At 41.0% G+C, this 12,782-nt stretch overlaps 1 protein-coding gene across 3 annotated transcripts in view; it reads left to right on the forward strand.

Moving 5' to 3' along the window:
• Nucleotides 1-3,050: 3,050 nt before the first annotated feature.
• Nucleotides 3,051-12,782, forward strand: part of LOC134358392 (heterogeneous nuclear ribonucleoprotein D-like) — a 35,867-nt gene continuing 26,135 nt past the window's right edge. For all 3 annotated transcript variants that reach the window (XR_010020870.1, XM_063070582.1, XM_063070583.1), the window contains exon 1: nt 3,051-3,388. Coding sequence is in view for 2 of the 3 variants with exons in the window: in XM_063070582.1 (XP_062926652.1) it covers nt 3,102-3,388 (287 nt within the window). In the remaining variant the exon portion in view is untranslated. The remainder of the gene's footprint in view (nt 3,389-12,782) is intronic.

Consider the following 12,782-nt stretch of genomic DNA (forward strand, 5'->3'; position numbering starts at 1 on the left):
ACTGTGAAGACTGATGCAAAATATGCATTCAGTTCCTCTGCCATCTCTGTTACTCATTACAATATCTCCAGCATCATTTTCTATTGGTCCTATATCTGCCGTCAACTCTCTTTTTACCCTTAATGTACTTAAAAAAGCTTTTAGAATCTTCTTTGATATTAGTTGCCATCTTCCTCTTATAATTCATCTTTTCCTTACTAATGACCTTCTTAGTTTCCTTCTGCAAGTTTTTAAAAACTTCCCAATCCTCTATCTTCCCACTAGCGTTGGCCTCCTTGCATGCCTTTTCTTTCGCTCTGACTTCACTTGTCAGCCACAGTAGTGTCCTTGTTCCATTCGAAAATTTCTTCTTATTTGGAATGTATCTGTCTTGCACTTCCCTCATTTTTCCCAGAAACTCCAGCCATTGCTGGTCTGCTGTCCTTCCTGCTAGTGTCCCTTTCCAGTCAACCTTGGCCAGTTCCCCTCTCATGCCATTGTAATTTCCTTTATTCCACTGAAATACCAACACATTGGAATTTAATTTCTCCTTCTCAAATTTTAAAGTGAACTCGATCATACTGTGATCACTGTTCCCTAAACTATCTTATCACCTCTGGATCATTGCACAACACCCAATCTAGCACAGTCAATCCCCTGGTGGGCTCAACAACTAGCTGTTCTAAAAAGCCATCCCTTAGACATTCTACAGATTCTCTTTCTTGCAGTCTAGTACTGGCCCGGTTTTCCCAATCCACCTTCATGTTATCGTGATATTTGCCTTCTGACACACCTTTTCTATCTGCTACTGTAATTTGTGATCCACATCCTGGCTGCTGTTTGGAGGCCTGTATACAACTACTATTGGGGTCCTTTTACCCTTGCCATTTCTTAACTCAACCCATAGAGACTCTATACCTTCCGATCCTATGTCATCCCTTTCTAATGATTTAATATTAATTCTTATACACAGGGCCACCCCCCCCCATTTTAATTCCACTTCCCACTCTCATTCTGATACGTTCATCCGTGGCCTCTTGTACTGTTGCAATGAGGCCAATCTCAGGCTGAAGGAAAAACATCTTGTATTCCGACTGAGTAGCCTCCAACCTGATGGCATGAACATTGTTTTCTCGAACTTCGGGTAATGCCCCCCTCACCATTCCCCATCTCCTTTTCCCTCTCTCAACATATCTCCTTGCCTGCCCCCCGCATTCCTCTGGTGTTCCTCTCTCCTCTTCTTTCTTCCATGGCTTTCTGTCCTCTCCTATCAGACTCCCCCTTCTCCAGTCCTTTATTTCTTTCACCAATCAACTTCTCAGCTCTTTACTTCATCACTGCCCCTCCCGGATTCACCCATCACCTTGTGTTTCTCCCTCCCCTCCTCCAACCTTCCCCCCACCTCCCCCCCTCCCCCCCCAGTCCTGTCGAAGAGACCCCGCCCGAAACGCCGACCGTACTTTTTTTTTCTATAGTTGTTGCCTGGCCTGCTGAGTTCCTCCAGCATTTTGTGTGTTTTGCTTGGATTTCCAGCATCTGCAGATTTTCTTTTGTCTCGGATACCCATTCCTGGCACTTTGTTTTCCTTTCGATTAGTTTTAAGTAACGGAGTTACAAAACACAACAAATACGCGCAAATCAATTATAAAAGGGATTATTGCTGTCTCAAGGTGTACTTCATTCTAAACACGGCGGGATCGGGTGTGTGTGTTTATAGTCCCTTGCCAGTTTAACTTTCGGCCAACGATCGGGCATCGGAGTCACCAGGGTGAACCGGTATGTCTGGACAAGCAGATATTATATTAATCTCGCTTCTCTGCCTCCTTCCCTGGGGCCACACGTCAGCTATCATTTCTCACCACCTTTTAATTCAGGTCCTTTAACATTCAAATTAGGTCCCACAGTGGGAAGGGCCAGGGCGGGTCCTGTAACAGCTGTCAAGCTACTCCCCGCCTCTACCCCTTCCCGCCGCAAAGTTCTTGTTTGGCTCGAGTTTGGGCTGTGATAAAGGCTGATATCTTCCCCCTAACAGTTAAATCATAATGCTGTCAAATTTGTAGGACATTTAAAACTCCCGCACGAAGTAGAGCGGTTGTAAATGTTCGCTGCTATTGTCGTATGTATTTAGTCAAACCTCACTCGGATCTCTATCAAACCCGCCAATGACCTGGAACCGAATTTTCATTCAATGTATTTGTTGTTCATCCAGATTATTCCAAATAATTTGTTTCCATGGCACTTTCGCGGTGATTTACAATTCATAATAATTCAGTGCATAAATATCATTTCTAAGTATCATCTTTTAATTCTTTTTCACTTATTCATTGAACTTCAAGCAATAAGAAAATGCAAGGGACAGTCAGCAGAACGAATCCAAATAAATGATAATGGAGTACTTAAATATTGCTGCAAACTGGAAGATGTGGGAGAAGTAGATTTGGGTGTAAAGGTGTGGATTGATCTGTATTACCTTAATGGAGAAAACATGAAATAATTAGATGGCTAAAAGATCCTTTCAGTAGTCAATGGAAAGATGCAGTAAATACGTTGAAGAAACAAACAATATGTAAGCGCTGGAAGAATTGAGAGGCAACCTTGATTTATTCGCGAATGAAAGGGACAAAAGCGATAAAACAGATGCAAAGCAAAGTGAATAATTTAAGAAGGAAAGGATAAATCTTAAGAAGGGATGCTTGGAAGGCGTCTGGTGACTTCTGCACTTAAATATTTGGCAGAAGGGGATGTGGCAACATCAATGGAACATCCGAATTGTTGCAGAGAATTCATTGCTTCATTCATTGCTCTTCCACCCCGGCTGATTTGACCTACGATTGGCTTAAACCTGCCATTGTTTCATCATTTTCCTAGTTCCCATTGGTGAATCCTGATGCCACTTAGAATTCTTTTCAAACCGGGGAAGCGCTGGGAGTCAGGATTGGTCCATCTATCCACTTGTCTGCCTTTCCTTGCGCTGTTGGTCAGGTGATCCAGCAGCTGGGCCAGACTCGGTTGGCGATTGGCGAAAGGGGGTGCCTGTCAATCAGGCAGAGTCGAACCCGCCCTGTCCCACCCCCCCTCCTTCCGCCGTCAAGCAGAACGTACTTGCTCTCCGGCTTCTCAAGATGGCGGACTCGGCTCAGTTCACTGAGAACGGTGGTGCCGGGGCGGGTCCCGATGGCTTCGATGCGGCCTTCTATAGTTTCGGAGGCCCGGCGGAGAACGAGACATTCGGCGAGTCGAAAACCAATGGGGCCAAGGGCGTCAGCGGCGAACAGGGCCACGAGGCCTCCGGGCGCGTGGGAGATGGGGGCCATGACCAGTCGCAACAGCAGCAGCAGCAACCTCCGCCACCGCCCAAGGAGATGGAAGGGTCGAAGATCAACGCCAGCAAGAACGAGGATGACGAGGGGTGAGTGCAGGGCAAGAAGTGTAGCTCGGGCACGAGTTGGGATTCTGAGGCCTGTTCCTTAGTCTGCAGCCGAGCTGACCCGAGACTGACACCTTTGTCGGGCTCATTGAGGGTCTGGAGCGAGCACTGGGCTCCTAGTGGGTTAAATGTTCCTTCTGTCGGTACAGTGCTTTAAACACCGGTAATCCAGCAGCCGGGTCTAAGCAGTCGCGGCTTCACATCAATCAAATTAACAAGGGGATTTCTATTACTTGAAATCAAGTAGTAAGGCCATGTTATATAAAAACTTATTTCACTCTTGGGATCCATCAGTCTGTCTATTCCTTTGAACACAACTCTATGGCAGCATTCGTGGCGTGGTAGGCAATGTTACTTCGTTCAAGTCAGTACATCACACACAAAATGCTGGAGGAACTTAGCAGGCCAAGCAGCATCTATGGAAAAAAGTAGAGCGGACGTTTTGGGCCGACGTTTCGACTGTAGTTTTTTTCATAGATGCGGCCTGGCCTGTTGAGTTCCTCCAGCACTTTGTGTGTGTTGGTCGGATTTCCAGCATCTGCAGATTTTCTTTTGTTTGTAGTTCAAGTCAATGATCGTTTATCAGAATGTGATTTCTGACTTGCAACAGTATTCTTGATTCATTTAAAATAGCCCAAGTGATCAAAGAGTTTTCATTAGAGTGTTTTCCGTGCCCCTTTCAAAATATTTTGCAGCAAGAAGAGTACCTGGAGTATAGCATAATTTTGGCAATACAGTAACCTGTCTAGTGCATGGCTTTGTAAGCTCTGACAAATGGTGACATGATAGCAGGAAGATGAGTTTGGAGTTTGCCGTGTGGGTGTTGAGTCAGAGGTAGGCAATCTAGGTTAAACTGGCAGCTTGACATTAGTGAACCACAGTATATGCTATGACAATCCAGTCACTCTTTACAATTCCATATATATTGTGAAGTTAAGTTCCATAGTTATCTGTGGGGTTTAAAACTTGATTCCAGATTATTGTTCCTGAACATGGCTTCACTGTTGTACCCATGGTATTGTGGCGCTAACCATTTATCTAGCAAAGTCTTTGTTCAACACCTCCTCTTACATGGCCTTGACTGTGAAATTTTCCCTAAATACTGCCCTGAAATGTTGTTGTAAATATTTCAAACATTTAGTGAAGGACTTGGAATCGTGAGCTTCATTCTTTGGTGAGAATGTCATGAACTGTTCTAAGTTTGACCAAGTTGGATTTTATGAGAAAATTCTGTAATATTCAGCATGCCAGACAGCATCTCTGTCCACAATGTATGACATGTTGAGTTTTCCAGTGCTTTGACTTTAATACTGGTTTCTAATATCTGCAGTTTTTTTTAATAGTCTGATATTTCACCAGTCCGGATTTTGTAGGCTTCCTTTAATCGTGAGGCTGAAGTGACTGAAATGAAAGTCTAAAATACTGAGTTGTTCAGTAGAGTAGTGTTCTTATGAATATTATTGTCACTTATGTATTTTTTTCTCAGAAGTGAACAAATCATGGAAATTTGCAATAAAATAGAACATTATTGTATGTACATTTTGATTTGAGTTTACACTATAAGTACAGTGCTGCCCAGATGCTCTGGTCTGAGGCTGGTAGTGCAATGATTTGCAGCAAGACCCTGATCATAGCTGCTTAAATCCTCTAGTAATAGGAATATTGAAAAGGTTTCCCACAAAAGTCTACATCTTGTTTTTCTGCAAACCATGTTGAAGTCTGTTTTTAAAATGTAATCCCTGCCAGTTTGAGTGTTTTGTATCTTATTACCCTTTTTGTGTAATTTTTTCTACTTTTTTCCATTTACCTCATTTATAACCTGCCTCCACTGTACAACGATGCACTGGGAGGAAAAAAGTTCTGCTTTGCATATCCCAAGAACCACCTCTTGGCAAAGGCAGGTATTGATGATAAAATTTACCGTTGTCTTCAATGTTTCAAAGTAGCCTGAGGAAGAAGTGTTTCAACATCCTGACCTGGTATTCATGGTCTAGCAGACAGCAAAAGTTCCTAACTTCTGCTTCACGGACTACACAACAGTACCAGGGCAGTAGCATACATCCAGCTACACTGTCCTTGTTCCTTGTTATGCAGCACTGAGGCCTTAATTTTACTTGGCTTCACCAGGGGCACTATATTTTTTTGTGTGCCTGACACCAGCCAAGCCTTGTTATGGTCGTGGCTTCAAAGGATTCAAAGTATATTTATTAAAGTGTGTATGCAGTATACAACCCTGAAATTCATCTTCTCCACGGACAGCCACGAAACAAAACCATGGAACCCATTCAAAGAAACATCAACTGCCTGACTCCCCCCATGCCCAAATTGTGCAAACAGCAACAGGTACATCAAATCCCCCACGGGAAAGAAAAATTGTGGAAATGAGAACAAGATTATCAGCTCCCCCACATACAAACAAAAAACCAAATTGACTTTTGCCCAGTAGCACCACAACACTATTCAAAAGTTTTAGGCAAATGTGAAAATAGATGATTTCAAAAATAATGAAATGAAAAGTTTCTAAATATCAAAAATTACTATAAAGAGCAGTAAGTTGAAAAAAACCTACTGAAATCAATATTTATTGTAGCCCACTCTGCCTTTAAAATGGCATCAATTTAGGTACACTGTCAGACACTTTTGTCAGAAAATTGCCTGGTAGGCTGTTCCAAGCATCTTGGAGAATTTACCATATTTCTTCTGCAGATTTTGCCTTTCTCACTTGCTTCTCTCTCTCTAGGTAATCCCAGATAGCCTTGATGTTGAGCTCAGGGCTTTGTGGAGGCCATACCATCTATTGCAGGGGTCTGTGTTCTTTTCGCTGAAGATGATTCTTTGATTTTGGCACGAGTGTTTGGGGTCATTGTCCTGTTGTAGAATGAAGTTTGCCTCCTTTATGACGTTGCATGATGGACGAGAGTCTGCTTGAACTTAGCATTGAGGATTCCATTAATTCTGACCAGATCACCAACTCCACTTGCAAAAATGCAGTCCCAAATCTGCTTCACTGTTGCCTACAGACACTCATCCATGTAGCACTCTCCAGCGCGTCTATGGACACAGTCACAAATTTCACATTTGTATTTGTCAGTCCAGAGCTTTTGCTGCCATTGTTTAGCACCCCCGTCCTTATGTTTTTGTGCACAGGTGAGTCTCTTGGCTTTGCTCCACTCCGGAGGAAGGGCTTTTCTGGCAGCAACTCTTCCACAAAGACCACTTCTAACAAGACTACTTCTCTGGGCTGTAGAGGATGTACTTGGGTTCCAGTGGTTTCTGAGTTCAGAGCTGATAGCATGCTGGATTTCTGATTCAGAAGAGATGTCAGTTTGATGCATCTCTCATCGGCTGCACTCAGTTTTCATGGCCAAACACTGCATTTCTTGCTTACTTTTTGCTTCTTGAGCTTGGACAGCACATCTTGAAACCCCTGTCTGCTGCAAAATTTATGCTTGGGAGAGACTTTGGTGATTCACTCCAATTTGCCTAATTTCACAAAAGGTCTATAGCAAGTGTCATTTCATTGATTCTTCACTCAATCCTGGAACATCTGGACAGCAAAGGTGCAGACGTCACAGTGCTCTTCATTGGCTACAGTTTGGCATTCAATACTATCATCAGCTCAAATCTAATCAATAAGCTTCAAGTCCTAGGCCTCAACACCTCTTTGTGCAACTGGATCCTCTAATTTCCTAACTTGCAGACCCCAGTCAGTTTGGATTGGCAGCATCTCAACAATCTCCCTTGCAAAAATTTAGGTATGTAGCTTGGCGCATTAGATTTGCTTCTTGTTTCTGTCCACCGCAAATAAAAGAAACCATAAATGAACAGTTAAGCTTATCAAAATGAAGAATCAGAATCAAGTTTAATATCACTGGCATATGTTGTGAAATTTGTTAACTTAATGGCAGCAGTACAATGCAATATATGATATACAGAAAAAATAAATTACAGTAATTTGTTTTCTGTATATATTAAATAGTTCAATTAAGAATAGGATTACAAAAACAGAAATAAAAAAGTGAGGTAGTATTTATGGGTTCCATTGTCCATTTAGAAATAGGATGGCAGAGGAGAAGAAGCTATTCCTGAATCAGAGTATTTCCTTTCTGACGGTAACAATGAGAAGAGAGTTGGTATAAATGCTTCTTGATTCTTTAAGGATTAAGTAATCACTTGGTGAAAAAGGATCTAGTGCTTTTAGGGTATTAATTCCAGCATAATCATTATTTAATCCTGGTTTATTCCTTATATGGACGTTTTGATACACCAGCCATTGTGGTGGTTTTGACAACTTGATAGCTCTAGCTTTTGCCAGTGTGTCATTTGGGTGTTTTTTCTTTTTGCAGCTATCTAGCTTTTATTGTGTGAAGGAGACAGCAATAACTTCATTAAGTAGAAAATTTGTCAATGTCTCTAATGGAAAAACTTGCACATTATTGGACTTATTTAATTTTGAACTTCACTTTTTTATATGTTTGATGCTGATGAAGTTGTACAGTTGAAGTCAGAAGTTTACATACACCTTAGCCAAATACATTTAAACTTAGTTTTTCACAATTCCTGACATTTAATTCTAGAAAACATTCCCTGTCTTAAGTCAGTTAGGATCACTACTTTATTTTAAGAATGTGAAATGTCAGAATAATAGTAGAGAGACTGACTTCTGACTTCAACTGTACATCCGCAGGGCTTGTCGTCGCATGTTTAAGGACTACTTTTGTGCTTCCTTTCAGTCTTTTCTATCTTTAAGTTTGTTTAGCATGTCTAATTTACTGGTTGCATATAGTGTAAAACTTTGGCACTCCGTCTTGTGGTCCTTGAACTTTTTTTTGCTTTTGTAAATTTTTACTCTTGCATTAGGAAAGTTGTAAGTCAGAACAGTTTATTACATAGCAGGACTTAAATCTGTGCAAGAGGATAGACAATTTTTTTGTATTTGCTTATCTATACAGCTGATAGACACATCAGTGAATTAGAACCCTGTTCCTTTGATTCAGTGATTGAATGGCCTTTTAAAGACGTAATTCTCAAGGACACAGTTCTTTCACCTTGTATTTTGACATACCGTACTAAAATATGTTGCAACACAATAAGGGTAAAAGTCTAGTTGGAAAAAAGTTCCAGGACCACAACTGCAGGGATCAATCCTAAAGTCTCAGGTCCTCATGATTTGTATGAAGAATCTGTTTGAGGAGATCCAATATCATATTTCCAAGTTTGATTTGAGATTAGGATTGAGTGTGAATGGGGGGAGAGGAAGTTGGAAAGAAGTGTTACGGGTATATAAACAAGCTGAGTGAATGGGCAAGAATATATTGAATGCATTATATGGAGAGACATTGTGAGCTTGCTCACTTTTGGTACACAAAACAGAAGTAATTGAGTATTGTGGATGTTCATAAGGTCTTGGTATAAGAAACTCTCTTAAAGAATTGTGTGTAGTATTCTCCTTGTTAGGGTGGAAAATGCATATGAAATGCAGATTCATTGGCGTGGTTCTAGGGCTGGTGGGTTTGCCATACAAGGAAAGGTGGAGTAGACTACACATCCATTCTCTGGAGTAGAGAATAATGGAGAGAGCTTGTTAAAGCTTGCATGCAATCTAAAGTAAATTTGCAAGTTGGATATTTTTCCTGGCAAGAACAAGAGTTACAGTCTAGAATCAGGAGTTACAGTCTCAGAATAAGGGCCAAACCGTTTAGGATTGAGCAATTTCTTTACTTGGTGATAAATCGAAAGAATTCTTTACCCTGGAGAACTGCAGAGGTCTGGTCATTGAAGATTAAAGTTGATAGCTTTCTGGATATAAAGCAAGTCAAGGTGTGTTGCAACATAATGGGGAAAGTGGTGTGTAATTAGACAGTAAGCCATGATCTTGATAAATGACAGAACAGGATTGAAAGGCCAGGCAATCAACTTTCTTTTACTTTACCACCTTTTGCTATCAGGTTCCTGTTATTTGTACATTTGTTTAATGCTCCCTAATTCAATACTGTTTAACATCTAATTAACTATTTAATATCTCAAAACTCTGTCTTTGCATTTATTTCACATGGTGTTTATTTTACTCTTGCTATCTTCTATTGGAGTGATTGTGAAATTTGTTGTTATCAGCTTTAATTTTGACTGAACTGTCTAGGAGCTTTGACTTGTTCAATTAGTTTACTTCAGTGCCTGGTCCTGGGTAAGGAGTGGAGCATTTGACTTTGTAGTACTGCGGCTGGATGGTGTCATAGTTGTATGCTTTTCATCTGTGCCTTTGTTTTTTCTTGTGTGGTGGTGAGAATTGTATTATGCCAACTCATTGGAAGGTAGGAGGGTTGTAACTGCAGCTCATTTGGTGTATACCTACAGTTATGTCAACTTTGTGTGCTGTGACTGAGGACATATGGGCAGTTTGATTTGAGGTTTTGTTGCTTGGTCCTTGACTGATGCAGTGAACATCAAACCTTGCTTTCATCTCTAATTTTAGTTATCTGCAGTTGTTAAGGAATGCACATATACAGCCTATTTGATAAAATTGTACTTAATATCTGAGATTTCTTCGTGGATTAGAATTGCTCAGCTTTATCTTAACACAAAGCAAATTTTTGGTATGTGGATAATGCTGACTTCAGTGTAATTTTTAAGCTGAAGAATGGTATAAAGCCTGTCATCCTGGCTGGTTCAGGAGTAATTCAAAGTTATTTTAGGAACAAAAATATACACAGGATTTTATAGCTTATTATTCTTTGCTAATATTTGAGGTTTTACTTATTGGAGATTAATGTGGCTGCATTGTTGGCAGGGTGCACAGTGCCTCCTGTCTAAACCCTTGCTGACTTAAAAAATACTCTCTGGAAATACAAGAATAAGTATTGTTTGACAGGCTAGACCTGGAAATGCAAAAGACTTGGCCTTGTAAATTTCCAACCAAACTTTAAGTTGTCTTTGTGCCAGGAATGGAGAGGTTCTGGTCCATCCCATCCTGTGTCTGCAAGGCTGATTTCCAATGTCTTGGATTATGCTGATAGCTAAATTTGATGCCAGTTTCCAGAGTTAATTGTTCCAGAATCTAAATTTGGTATTTGTACATGGCTCACTTCATATGGATTAGAGTTTATACTGGTGTATATTTGCATTTAAAGACTTGTTTAAAAGCAAGACTTCTAGTAGATGGCAGCATGTTTGTATACAGTGGCTTCTGCGGGATTCACCAGAGGTGTTGCTTTTTTCAAGTGTATTTAAAAAACAAGACCCTGCTGGATATTGAGGACTTAAAACACTGCAGATCTAACCCATCAGTGAGTTGCTTGTTGGCAGAAAAACTGAAGGAGCTGAACATGATGTGGCCTGTGACAGAGGCGATAGTGTGTGAAGAAGGTGTTCAGTCATAGAGTGAATGATCGTCTTAGTCGCTTTTCTAGTGACTACAATTGCAATACCCTGTTGGACATTGCTGTGCTGGTGTGGATTGCTACAAGTCCAATTCCTTGGTTTATTGGCCATCAGTGGAGTTGCGTGGCCTTGGTCCTAGTAAAGATCAGGCCTCAAGCCTCAGTGTCGGCTGTTTGCAGCCACCCATGGGAGGTGTCTGAATGGGGCACTCCAGTGGAGTGCTGGAGGCGATGTAGCGTGGCTTCCATGCTGGGGTTGGTGCTGTTTCCTAGTGTCTGCTCAGCAGAAGACAAAGCTGGGTTGTGTTTGACTGTAGACAGCTGCAACTTTCATGAACTTGGACTTGGACAAAATGCTGGAGGAACTCAGCAGGCGAGACAGCATAGAGCAAAAAAAGTACAGTTGATGTTTCGGGCTGAGACCTTTTGGCAGGTTTCAACCTGAAATGTAAACTGAATTTTTTTCCATAGATGCTGCCTGGCCTACTGAGTTCCTCCAGCATTGTGTGTGTGTTGCTTGGATTTCTAGCATCTGCAGATTTTCTCTTGTTTGCGATCGGACTTGGACTATGTTTTTTGTGTGACTGTATATTACTGTTAACTTATGTGCTTGCTGTTTATGTGTTTGCTATCTTATTTATGCCTTGTGCTGTGTGTGACTGCTGATACTGTGCTTTGCACCTTGGCCCCGGAGTAACCCTACTTTGTTGGGCTACATTCATGGGTATTCATGTAGAATTGAATAACAATTAGACTTCAACTTGTTGGTTCAGTAATATCTTTCAGGAGAAGAAATCTGCTATCCCTTGTATAGTCTAGGCTATATGTGACTCCTGATCAATCCCATGTGGTTTATTTGTAAATAGCCTTGTAAGCTGCTCAGTTCAACAATTATTTAAGGATGGGCAATAAATGCTGGCTTAGCTTGAGATGCCCAGAGCTTGAAGTATTATTAATTTAAGAAAAATTAAGCTTAATGTGTTATTTTTACTTGATCAGGGAAAGTTGAGTTTGTGTAGGTGGAGTTGCTGTCTGGTGTAATCACAACGAACAGAACAAATCAGTGCAGTTATGGTTCTAGATTTCTACCTGGTTTAGCCATCCATCTGTGCACCTGGCAGGACCATAGTGCTTCACCTGTAGGACTGTCTTTGTGCTGCATTCAAATGTCTCATTTAATATGTGCAGAAATAATTGAGGCCATTTGTTTGGCAGCTGTGTTGGCCCTGTTTGTTCACAAAGTTAATCTGCCTCTCAGGATCCACACAGTTGAAAACCACCAGTGTGACCACTGTTGCATCTCCAAAACTGCTTTTATTAGGTTTTGGCTCCTGCATCAACTCTGAAATGGCCTAAAGCACATTCCCACTTCAGTCTTTTTCTGTGCAACTGGTACACCTTGATATTCTGCAGAGTTCTTGTGTTTGACAAGATTGCATCCAGAGATGTAGCAGGTGGGTTAATTAGTCATTGTAAATTGCCCCATGATTGTTAGGGTTAAATTGGGGTTGTTGGGGATTGCTGTGTGGTGTGACTCGAAGGGCCATAAGGGTCTATTCTACACTGTATCTATAAATAAATTTTTCTTCATAGAGTCTAACTCATCGGATTGCTCTTGTTGAATTCCATGCCCATGTGACTGAAGCTTTGGTAACAGGCTCCTCTTACTATTGAACAGAAATGGAGGTGATCCAAAGATCTAATGACTGTGGCAAACTTAAATGGGATTAAAAAATTTTCAAATCTCCTGCACTTGATGTTCTAGAAGAGTCTGCAAAGACTGGTGGCATTGCGATGTTCCAGATTACCCTGGATTATGGAATAGTTCCAATATGTTCTTTGTAAATATAACAACCGTTCAGGAACTTTCTGGAAGAATTTCGTGGAAGGATATGAGCATGATTTCGTGAAAGGGAAATTCTTTGTCAAATATTTTTGTTTATGTTTCCAGCAGGATAAAGATGAAATCTGGATGTGAAAGGCGGTTGGAAAAAAAGAAA

This window comes from Mobula hypostoma, chromosome 18, assembly GCF_963921235.1.
Source record: "Mobula hypostoma chromosome 18, sMobHyp1.1, whole genome shotgun sequence".
In the NCBI taxonomy this organism is placed as follows: Eukaryota; Metazoa; Chordata; class Chondrichthyes; order Myliobatiformes; family Myliobatidae; genus Mobula; species Mobula hypostoma.